Source organism: Coturnix japonica, chromosome 3 (assembly GCF_001577835.2).
Source record: "Coturnix japonica isolate 7356 chromosome 3, Coturnix japonica 2.1, whole genome shotgun sequence".
NCBI lineage: Eukaryota > Metazoa > Chordata > Aves > Galliformes > Phasianidae > Coturnix > Coturnix japonica.
Window position 1 is genome coordinate 65,964,024 of NC_029518.1, and position 12,447 is coordinate 65,976,470.

A 12,447-nucleotide genomic window follows, 5' to 3' on the forward strand; every position below is an offset into this window, starting at 1 on the left:
TGTCTATATATTTGTTAAGACCTACATCAAGCAGCAACAGATATGAATGCTTGTAAAAATATTCCATGACAGCTTTCACTTGCATGTCACGATTATGACATCTGTATGGTCTGGATCATTGCAAGTCTCACTGCATCCACAGTTGTCTGGGAGAGTCAGAAGGACAGGACAGGCTGTCGCATTCTCCATGTCTTTCTTCCACCATATAGTGCATGGGGGAAAGGTCGAGGAAGGAAGAATGTGATCAAAGAAGTACTATAATAGAAGAGAGGAGAGATGGCTGTGCTTGGAGGTCATTTCATTTCTGTTTATTTATTTATTTATTCTTTCAGAGTTAAACTTGTCAGCATTTGCTGTCTGCCCACTGTTCTATATGAAGGATTTCCACATTTCTTCATATAATTCTTTCCCCACTCTTTCATAAGTTTGGTGAATATCCCAAGTAATGTTTGAGAAATGAAACTTGGCTTTAGTCTTTGAGTGACTTTAAGGGAAAAAGCAGTTGTCTACAATAGTTAACTATACTTACACTTATTTGAAAATATTTGTATTTTATGAGATTTCCTATGTTTTGTAATTAAGCAGAGACTGTTAGTTTAAGATACTTTCAGATGGTATTATTTTACTTAGAAAGGTGACATGAAGCTAAATTGATGCATGTGATTTGAATGTCAGTGGGCTGCCTCTCATTGTTTGACTGAGGATGATCACCTGGATTTTTATATATGTTAATTACATTGCTTGTATAAATTGTCACATTTGATGCTTCTTAACAGTCTGTTCTGTCTGTGAGCTACTAACAATAGGAATATAGTAGTTTCTTCCACTGAGATTTGAAGATTTATATTGTCAATGAAAAATTAAAATGGCTCTGTTTAAGCCTATTGTATGCTCTGGGAGAAAGTATGCAGTCTGCTTCTGCTCAGGCACTGACTGTAGTAAATTGAAAGGTGAGGAAGAGGAGGCTGGAACTTGGATGACATCTGCTCACAAGTTGTCAGAGGCTTTCTGGCTCTGATGGCCTAGAGTAGCAGATCCAATTGAACAGTAGCTTGTTTGACATGTATAGCATATATTTCAAATCAGACCACTTTGAATGTTTTGATAGCATCTAAAACATAAAACGAAACTCTGGTGAAGAAATTAGTTGCCTGTAATTTAGTTGGTTTGCTAAGTGTTAGCTATGTATCTTACGGAGTGAGAATCAGGAACCAGAGTTAAGCACTTTCATTCCTTTTGTAAGCATATGGCAAGAAGTATTTCCAAAAAGTCACCCCCATAAATTTTGTCTTTTGTGTGGGTGTTTGCTTAATACCTACAGGAAATGACCACTGAAAGACTGAATCCGGTCTTTGTCTGCGGGGGCCCAGAATTGTCAAGAAGATCTGCATTCTGTACTTGCAGCCACTGTGGAGTCCCAGTGCTGAAGCTGCATGCTTGAACAGGTAGTCCAAAGGATTACCTAGTGGTTAGGACATAATGTTGGAGCACGATGAGCTCTGCTTCTCATTAGTGGTTTAGTGTTTTTTGTTTCTTTTTTTCTTTTTTCTTCCCAGTGATGTAATGTAAAATTCACAGAAGCAGTGCTGGATCTCAAAAACAGTTTATCAAAATGATGCAGGTGATACTTTGCTCCCCGAGGCTGTAATTCATTGATTCTTATATAATAAATGTGTGTTCAGGTTTCAAAATTAAGGAGTCTACTTCTACGCCTTGCTTTTGTCGGCATGAGTTGGTCACCTGATTTCTGAGCTCCAGTAGATGGAGACAGTGGAGACAGCTCAGCTCAGGGCATTTGTGGACATTTAGGAGTGTGCAGATGAATTCTAGGCACCTTAGGAACTTCCAGGTCAAAACACAGTGCTCTGACTACTAAGCAGTCAGTTTGTGAATTAAGATTCAGGCATTTGAGATCTCTTTGTGCCCTGATTTTTAACCCTTATATCCGTCTGTCCCTCCTCTTGTCTCATCCGGCATATATGAGCTCACTTTTTCTATGCTTCACATTGCTGTGCACAAGTGGATGAATTAAGGCTTTGAGTCCTGGATTGTTCAGTTTTGAAAAGCATCCTTCCTCCCATTTTCCCTCAATCATCACACCAGTCACTGATATCTCACACACACACAACTAGGCGTATTATTCTGACATCTGTTTTGCAGTAAACATTTAAACACGCAGTTTATTTTGGATTATTGAAGCAGATTAAACTGCAGGAAGAACACTAAGACAATTTCATAAATACTGTGCTGATGGAGACACGTTAATGTTTGATCATATTTTATCATGGTTTTTGCAGTTCTGTTTGTACAGTCAGCGTAACAGTTCTGTGGTGGTGAGGATGCTGTCACTATGGTGTGCATGGTGCCAACACTTTCATTACAAACAATTTCTTTTTCTTCAAATGCTTCTTTTAACTGATGGGAAATGTTGGGTTTGGCCTTAAGTTTATCATGTTGCTTATCCTTTTAAAACCTACTTTTTATTTCCCTGAAGGTGGGTTAAAATTTGGTATTTTTTATTTACTTAGTTATTTTAAGTTATCAGAGTGAAAGTGCTGCTGCCTGAGTATTAGGAAACTTCACAGAAATGTTCTACATATATTTTGCAGCTATGGAAACAACTTAAGTTGAGAGATCCTAATTTGAGGTAGGATTACTCTTGTCACATTGCTACTGCAGTCATACCAGTCTCAATATAATGTGTGCTGTATAAAAAGATATAAAAAGAACTTGTGTCCCAAAGAGCTTAGAAACAGATTTTAAAGAGGATTTGGATGTTTGAATTAGACTTACGTAGAATTTAGTCACCTGTCTTAATGCGTGTTACACAGAAGCTGCCTAACGTGGAAGTATTTGGAAGTCTGCAGGGGACTCTATTTTAACCACTGAAGTTCCACTGATACTTAAACCTCTAATGTGTGTGTGCCCAGAGACACTAAGGCTGTTTTCACAGACCTCCATTGTTTAGCAATCAGCTCAGGCACTTTGAGATCATAAACTTGATGTTTTGGCACTTAAAATTCTTGTAAGTATGATATCAGTGCACCTAATAAACACTGATAACAAAGAGTTCAGTGCAAAGCTCTGCAACCCTACCCACTTGCATTCGAAAGAAGGTTTACCTTTTTATGCACCGGTTAAGCAGTGACATCAGTCACTGGTGATCTGGAAAAAGCTGAAAGCCTTTAGTAAGGGTTTTGGAAATGTCATATTTGTGACTTTCCACCTGTATCTAAGCATAGCTGGTGGGGCTGGAGTACTTTCTTCCAGGGATGCCATTGTGCAACTACTGTATCACTTCTTTGAATCCAGAGTCATTTTGTGAATCTGCACGTAGAAGCAGAATTATGTGGTTTGGTACTTCAAACTTGGAGATAGATGCTGACCAACAAGAAAGATATCATCATGTCTTATTTAATCAGTTTGTATGATATAAGTTTGATATCACAGTTCTCAGTTGCAAGCTGTTAGTAATTTCTTTGCTTGGTTCCAGCTTTCCCATATACTGGAGAAGTGCATCTAATGATTTCCAGTCTGGTGCATTAGAAGCTCGTCTGTGTCTAAACTGAACATTATTGTGTTGAGTTACAAGTATCATAGAAGTGTTGGTTGGAACCTATGCAGGTCTCTGAGACCTTCTGCTCAGAGATAGACTGCCACCTACATTAGGTCACATCAGCCATGTTTTGTCCAGCTAAGTCTCCAAAGTCTCCAGAGATGGAGACTTGACTGCTTCTTGAGGTAACCTGGCGTAATGCTGCACTGTTCTTATGGGTGGAAAGGATCTTCATGATGCCACATCAGAACCCTGTTCCTTCTCCCCCAGATGGTCCAGATCAGTGACTTTGCCAGAACTTAACACTTTTTTTGTCCTGAGTTAGTTTCTACTTAGAAAAAAGGTGATGGGAGAGTTGGTGTGCATGTAGGGTGTCACTTGATAGAATTCCATGATACTGCATGAAAGCAGGCCTGAACCCAGGTGTGTCCACTTTCTCCTTGCCTTTTTGGATGCTAGTCCACTTTTAACTTTTCTTTATCAAATGTATATTAGAAAGTTATATACAAAATTAATTAATGTTCTCTAAAAATGTATTATTTCACACTATTTGTTGCATTTTAAAACATGGCTTCAGAAATTTACATAAGTATGCAATTTTCACTAAATGTGAAGCACAGATACAAGTAAATTCTTTTGAGCGAATTACTAAGTAGAACAGTGAGTTTGTCAACATGGGATCTGGTGTCTGTACTGATCAATTAAATAAGTTCTGAGGTTGTGATTTTCTATAACTATTGTGTAATTAAGTGGCATGACAGTCAAATATATGAATACCTATACCTAATCATTTTGAAAGATATATTGAGGGTGTACAAGGATCTCTCTTGTCTTAATTCAGGATAGGACTAGTTAATGGGAATGCGTATTGCTTCTGCAGAAAACTTTCTTATAGTTGTATTCAGTATGAGAAGCTCCAGTTCTGGTGAAATGGAGAAGAAATGATAAAGTTACTAAAGAAACATTGATGCATTACAGCATTTGAAGAAAGTGAAAGCAGGTGAATAATTATGGACTAAATTCTGAAACTCTGCATAGTAAACATTGCTTGTTCATTCAAGCTGAGTGAACTGCTGTCTAGCAGAGATCTCACAGTTGTGCATCTGTAGTAGCAGTGCAAATATTGAGTGTATCACTGCAGTAAAATTAATACACCCACAGAAAATGTGGCTGGACAGATTTCTACAGGAAAGCCCTTTTTTCTCCTCTCTGTAGTAATGCCATTTAATTTCTTTATGTTGACAAGTGAGGGATGAAGGGCAGCAAAAGCATTCTTATGAAATGGAGCAGTGTTGCAACGTTGCCTCTTTTATTTTGGGTTTCAGTGGTATCCTTGTTGTACAGCTCATCACTAATCTTTTCAGCAGAAAAAAAATAATTTTCTTTAACATGGTTTATGATTTTGGGGTGACCTTAAGTTGATACTTCTGTTGTTGTTGTGCACTTTTCCAAAAAGCTGATACACCTTCTCTGTCTGGGATTTGTTGAGAGGATGTAAGGGTCTTCTGTTGTCTTCACTGATAGCAAAACCCATATGCCTCTTATTCCAGCATTAACTAACCTCCGTATCTTTTTCATTCCTTATACTGAAATTTTATACTGAAATCTTCAAAGCTTTACCATTGCTGAAGAAGCTTCAGCTTCCCCCAGACAGATCATTCACTTTGAATTCCTTGATGGCAATATTCAAATAAGACATGATGTTTTTGCTGCTGGTATATCAGAACACAAAACTGCACTGGTAATCTTGAGGCAAAAAGAGACAGATTTTGTAAGAAAGGTCTCCAAGTTGAAGTGCTATTTCAGTCCATTGATCTGCAGAGAACAAGGAGGATATATTTTCCATTTTTCAAATCTAAGTGTGATAATGCTTTGTTTCATTTTGCTTCTGCTGACTTCTCCTTGAAAGGACTGATGCTGGAAATTGAAATTCCAAACATCAAAGCCATTTATGATTTTGGAAATAGTCATATGTCTCTACTCAGCCTGCCTTGATTTATCCAAGGGTGTTGGTTCTGTTAGTTTGGGTTGGTTTGGTTTTTTTTTATTTCTTTGTTTCAATATCCTAAGGTTATTCAGGTCTTCTGAAAGGACTTGCCTGAGTTTATTCTTAGCTGTGCTGTGCATCTGGGATTTCTGGATACTGTGACTGAATTTATGTGGTCTGGGAGCAGAGGGTCTAGGAGTACTATCTGTGAAGAAAACAGTGCCTGTATCTGTGGTCTGGGAGCCTCTGAGAATGGCAGCATGTATCCCTGGTAGCACTTAGCAGGAACAGAGAGAGAAGTTCTGTCAACATCGTACAGTTTTGAACCACTGCAGTTTGAATTAGTGTCTAGAAGCCAATGTGTAAACATAGCAGGTTATGGACTCATAGTGACTTGTTCCCATTATATGGGCAGGCTTCACCATTTGGTGCATCTTACTTCTCTAGTTTGACCCGAGGTTTCACTCAGTTTTAATAATCCAAGATTGAGGCAGCAAAGGCAGATTTTATGATTATAATACTCATGTCTAGATAAATAGTTGCAATTCATTCTCCAGGTATAGGACTTAAAAAATAACCCTATGCTGTTATATCTATACATCCAGCACAACTCTATTTCATGTAGCACAAACATTCCCTTATTTTATGAACCCAGGGTTTATATGATCTGATAGAAAAATGAAACAAAAAAGAAAACAACAACACCACAGCTACTTCTTGTTACAAAAATAGAAAATTCAGGATTCAAAACAAGAAATTACGCCAAATTATTATCTTTTCAATGAGACAACTGGTGGTTCCAGAGGTCTTAATGTAATAAAAAACCAAACATATGCATTTTCAGAACATGGGTGATGTTTTATGGTATGCTTGCATAGTGACAGAAAAATGTAGAAGTCTGAATAAAAACTAAAATTGTATTTGTATGCATTTTTATGGAATTAAATAAATTTACTTAATTGTGGAAGCCACTGGCCACACGAACCACAGCACATATTGATGCTCCATCGATCCTAAGCATTTATGTTATTGCAAGCATTTGTGTAGGTTACTATGAATAAACATAAACACTGATTTGTATGTGTTGCCCTTCCACTGACACAGAGATGTATTACCTTACTTTGGAAGTCTGTACACCCTTCTACTTTGCATAGATGTCTAAAGGAGATGCAAGCCACCCTTCTTTGGAGAGACAGCTTAGAGGAGACAGAAAGGTCTTTCTGCAGTTTTACAGTTTAGTCTGAGTGTAAGTTGGACAGAATTTAGTCTTGGAGGTTTGATACTCTGCACCATGAGGAATCACACTTTCCTTTCTTAAGAAAAGAACAGAGAATTCCTTTGTGCTTTTACTGTTTACCTTTCTTTGTTTAATGGACAACAATATATTTTTAATTTGCTTTTCCAGTCCTTCTCTTGCTTATTCATTAACTGTCCTCTAGACCTCACAGTTTCTGCACCCTTTGTCCTTTTTTAATAAGAGAGACTCCCAAGGAAGTATTGCTTGACTTTTACTGCTAATCTCGTTTCTGTTTCAATTCATGTTGACTTGGAGAATATACCTTGTAAATAGGAATTCCAGTGGACGTGCTGAATATAATCCTCACTTTCTAAGCATAGATTGTTTTCATAGCATCCTTAAAGGGTAAGCTGTCTTACTATCCAAATATCATGGCTGGGAAACTGAGGCTAAGAAAGGCTGTATGAATTTTGTGAAGCCACACAGGGAATAAATGATAGGCTTAGAATCTCCAGCTTCTGTTCTGTGTTTGGACTAAAGCTGTCTCTCAAGAATACCCTTGATTCCACCTAATGTTACATACCCTTCCATGTCTGTTAAATGTAACTATTCAAAAAGTAGTTGATTATCAATTTTCTTACTGTCTGTCCAATTGAAACTAATGGGTGCCCAAAGGCAGGCATGAGGTATCCTTAGCTTTGACATCCAGTGTGTTTTATGTTTTAAACTACGTGTTAGGCAGAATTTTTGGATATTATTTTAGTATAATCAGATGTTTTTCTAATATCATCCCCTAGTAAGTGAAGGCCTAGCAGCCATCCTACTCTTTATTTAAAATTATTCAATTCAGATGTCCTAATGAGTGCTGTGAGTTGTGTAATTCTTTTATAATTTTCCCACATTCCCAGGAGGGCACTGAGGGCTGGAGATTTTTGCTTTTGTTTATTTCAAATTAGGGTGAGCCCCAAAAGAATATCTAGGAGAACTGTTTGTTTGTGAAACTCCTGAGATTTCGACAACAGCAATTAAAGCAAATGCAATATAGTCTATGAATGTTAGTGTTAAGATAAGTCTCGATGCCTCTGCCGTTTGCCATAATCTTATAAATATCTCGACTCTGACTTTACAGTGCTGTTTATGGAATTTAATAAAGCAAATGTAATAATGCTGCCTGTGCTTTAATGCACAATCTCAATTGAGTTGACCAGAAGATAAATAGGAACAGGAATGATAGTGCATTCCTACGGATTGTTTTTAATAAGCATGTTATTTAGTTGATCAGCCCAGTGCCATAATGCCTCCTATCCTGCTCTACCAGACAAATTTATTAATGCTTCCCCCCAACCCCCATTTCTCTGGGAACATTGATTCCCTGCAGACATATCTCTATTAAACCTCTAGAAAGTCACAACTTCCAAATTAGATTAAGTAGCAGGAATGGTACTAGAAGAATCAAAGAAAATTGAGTGCGTTATTGAATTCATGCCACATTGTCTCAGGAAGAGATGGGAGTTATGTGTAGTGGTAACTTTTGTCCTTACTGTACTAACAAAGCTGTGGGCATTGCTGTCAAACCTAATTGTCTGCAGCACATCAGGGTAAAATGAATCTTTTCCCTTATCAAAACTTGTATCTAGTGAGGTTTTACAAATGAGAAATAAGCTTCCAAAGGAAGCCTTACAATTGATCAAAATCATTTGCCATTATTTGCTGCGCACAACACAACCCGAAAACCTGACTGGCAACAATTTTAAAGAGCAGCTGGCGTTGGATAGTAAGCAGACTTTCCTGTCATGCTAGCAGTTGCAAAATGCAGATATTCATTTTAAAACTGCCTATTCCTCATTTTGATCTGACATATTAAAAAGCATATAATTAATGGTTGACATTAGTAATTAACATTAACTTTATGGTGCTTAATATGCCATCGTTCATCCATCAAATAACCGGTATGCATAATGCTTTCGCATAAAGGTTTTAATTTCACAAATGATTTTTCAGTTCTCAGTCTCTGCCGTTTAAAGTAGTTGTAAATGCATTTTTAAAAGATCTGCATTTTTCATTTATTGAATGTAAACATTGTTTTTGTTTCTCCCTAGGAGTGCTCACAAACGTGTAAGCCAGGGACTTCAACCAGGGAATGCAGACTCAAACGCTCAGCTCCCATTAGTGGCTAAAGAGCACCACCTTGCTGTCGCCAGTGCTCTCTGGAGAAATTTCTTTCCCTATTTGAAGAGCCAGAGAATGTCGCAAACGCCACCTTCCCCTCAGCTCGCTGATACAGCTGCAGGTTAGCACTGACCCTCCATGCAAGCACTGGATTTTTTGCAATGTTCCAGGTCACAAACTTAAAAGGATTTTACATTGGGGTGTTTCTGCTTCCATGTATTAATATGTATAATTGCAAGAAATTTGACTCTGTGCTAAATATTTTGATAAGAACAAGTAATGTATTGTTGAATTAGCTGATACAACCAGAGTGAGAACTCCACATACAAGCCTGACATTTTTTTCTTCTAGTCACAGACCATGAACACCACAGCAAATGCTATACAATAACAATGAGAATAACTTATTTCACCGTATCTAGAACTTATATCTTTTTTGCAGAAGCTTATCTTAACTTTGTGTTGACTGTTCCCTTCATTATGCATGTGATTCAATCAGGTTTTTTGTATATTTTACATCTGGAGACAGTTTGTGAAAGGTTGATTAAATGGCCGGTGTTTTTTTGCTGAACCTTTATGGTCATGTCATGGTCATAAAACTGTTTCATAATTCAGTTTAATTTTTCATTTTGCCTTCACTGAGAAATTAATCTTGAAAGACAATATTCTATACGTATGTGTACTCAGTGTGTGGCAGGAGAATCAGCATGTCATTGAATAAAATAAAAATATCTCATTTTCATCTTTACTGTCAGTAGTTAGCATTGTATTCTGCAGTTACAATTATCTTCTATTCATTTAGCTAAAATAGAGAGCTTTTAGAAAAATGTGGGGTTTTTTTCTCCCCATCATGATATGAATTAGCTTAAGATAAGCTGCGAAGCACTGATTTGGCAATAGAAACATGAAAAGACCCTTCATTTGATGCAGCTCTGCAGTAGTTAGTAGGTGACTTTAATGAAGGAGGCAGCATGCAGTGGTAGTGGTCTCATGCTGCTGCAACATTTATAGAAAACAGCAATACAAATCAAAGGAAGAGGTTGTTAGTGTCATAACTTTCATTCATTCCCTACAGTGTTACTTCTTTTTATTTTATATTAACACAGTGAAATAGCAAGAAGAGCAGCCTGTTATAAACTCTGCTTAGAAGTAGTGGAGTGCAGTTGTGACCTGCTTTATATAGATGCGTCAGGCAGTACTACTCAGGATAAGGCAAACCCTTTCCACACTGTGTGAGCTTCTTGCCTTAGAAGTTGCAGCCCAGAGGAGAGACCAGCTGTCATAGCTCTCCTGCTCCCCCTGCCAGGCAAATAGCCCGAGACTCACATTATTATTTTTGTCTTCCTTTTCTCTCTCACCAATGTTATGGCTGATGCCGCTGAAACAATGTGATAACCTGGGAGAAGACTGGCACAAAGTGCTTCCTTGCCTAAAGCAGAGTGGGGACTCAGTCTGACTTCCTTTCTTATTCTGAAATGCATAAGGAAATGTGAAGTCCTTCATAGCTTAAGATAAACCATTCCTACACCATTAATTACAACACTCTTATTGTTGATGCTAAAAAACAACCTTTTTTTTTTTTTGTCAAAATCAAAATGGACTTCTCCATGCATGCAGTTTTGTAAATAATTCTCTTAATTTATTAATATTATATACATACTTCATTAGTATGAGCCTGTTATCTTGATGCCCTCCAAAGTAGGTTTCCCCAACTTATTTGATGTCACTCACTTGCTCTTACGTAGTAACTCCTCAACATCTCAGATTACACTAAACACATTTGTTACTTCCAGCATAAAAACGGTACCATAGAAAATTTCATGCTGGCAGTGTTGGCTATAGATTCCATAGTAAATCTAGTAGGAACAGCAGAAGGTTATGTTATATTAACCAAAGTAGTACTACATTTTCTAGGTCTGTAGCTTCTACTGATTAATCCTTTCTAAATACAGTTCTCCCCTGCAAGAGGTGTGTAAAAGTATATGAAACTAAACCCTATAGAACTACATTAGTACTTTCATGTACAAGGTACACAGTGGTGAAGCTACACTTTCTGTACAGAGACTACTGCTTTTTTCTCCATGCACATACATGCTGTAATACAATAATGGAATGAAAAGTACCATGGTAATAGTCAGGTAACAATATCTTTGGCTGCAGCAAATGAGATTGAGCCCACATGCAGCAGCTACAGAAATAACGGAAAAGAGCTACTTACCTTTGGAAGGCCTCAGGTAGAAGAAGTTCTCCAGCAAGAGGTGTCCTTACCTCCTTACCTTACCTCCAGAGTCCCCCTGGCTTGGCCCTACCTTCCCACCAGGTGCAGTTACTGTTTCAGGCTATGACTTTGCATTTCCACTACAAATGCTATCTGTTCCAGTAGTTGCCCAGTGCTAGAGATTTCCAGTACTTCTGGAAATACACATTATTATTTGTAATTAACTTTAAATCTTTTTATGTGTGTGTGTTTCATTTTCTGTAAAAGAGGAATGTACTGATAAACTATTAACATAGTACTATGTTTTTCTCTTTTTAAATCAGGTTTTGCACTGTTGGCATTGGATATACCCAGCAAAGCTCTATCAGATCTTCAGCCACAACCTGTTCTATCAATGATGCAGCTGTTTGGATGGGATGATATGGTGTGTCCTCACCTGGTGTCTAGATATCTGAGTCACCTAATTCAGAACAGGTGAAAAATTGCAACTACTTGTTCTTTCAAGTTCTTCTAGTACTTTCTCATTCCTTATTCAGACTTGGCAAAATGTTCTTTCAAGCAGCAACATTTCATTAAGTTGACCCAGCTTCTGAGCGTTTTTTGAAGTATTAAATTTCTTGAAAGTATTGTATTTTCTTGGAATTCAAAGGCATGAAGTAGATGTTAGTTGTGTTGGTTGGATTTCTTGTTTGTTTTTACATATAAATATTTTAAGATGCTCAAAATATGTCAGGACAATAGGTAAGAATGAGTTTGGCAAAGTGTTAGCCTCCTGACCCAGCTGTGCTTTAATTTGAAACTCAGTAAATTCTAAAATTTCTTGTTAAAAGTACTGGTCTTATTTTTCTTATACCATTTAACAGAAAAACTTAAATCTTATTTTAATAAGCTGAAATAGACACTATTGCAGAAGTCTGAAGACACTATCTAATTAATATTAATATTAAATTGTTTCGCTTTCTTTAAACGAGGAAGTTCTGCAGGCAGCTGAGAAGGAGGGATTGAATAGTATTGAAAATATAAGGAAAATGATTGTCAGAAAATGCATGCATTAAAACTTTCTTTTCCACAAGCTTGAAACACTTTCTGAACACATATTAATGTTCATGGAGCTCTGGTTTCTGAGACCTGCTGAATGAATGCTTTAAATTAAATAATGGGATAAGAAAATTGATCACATTCATATGTTTTACATACCAATGATGAATTTTAACAGAACTGCTTAGGTGTTGGAAGGAACCTGTACAGCTCAAGTAGTCTAACTGGTCCCATTATCTGCTT

The 12,447-nt window shown here is 37.2% G+C and overlaps 1 protein-coding gene across 2 annotated transcripts in view; it reads left to right on the top strand.

The window, feature by feature from the left end:
* The window catches only part of MMS22L (MMS22 like, DNA repair protein), an 83,139-nt gene that overhangs the window by 51,197 nt on the left and 19,495 nt on the right, over nt 1-12,447 (top strand). For both annotated transcript variants that reach the window (XM_032443446.1, XM_015858862.2), the window contains exons 15-16: nt 8,880-9,070; nt 11,490-11,640. In XM_032443446.1, coding sequence (XP_032299337.1) covers nt 8,880-9,070; nt 11,490-11,640 — 342 coding nt within the window. The remainder of the gene's footprint in view (nt 1-8,879; nt 9,071-11,489; nt 11,641-12,447) is intronic.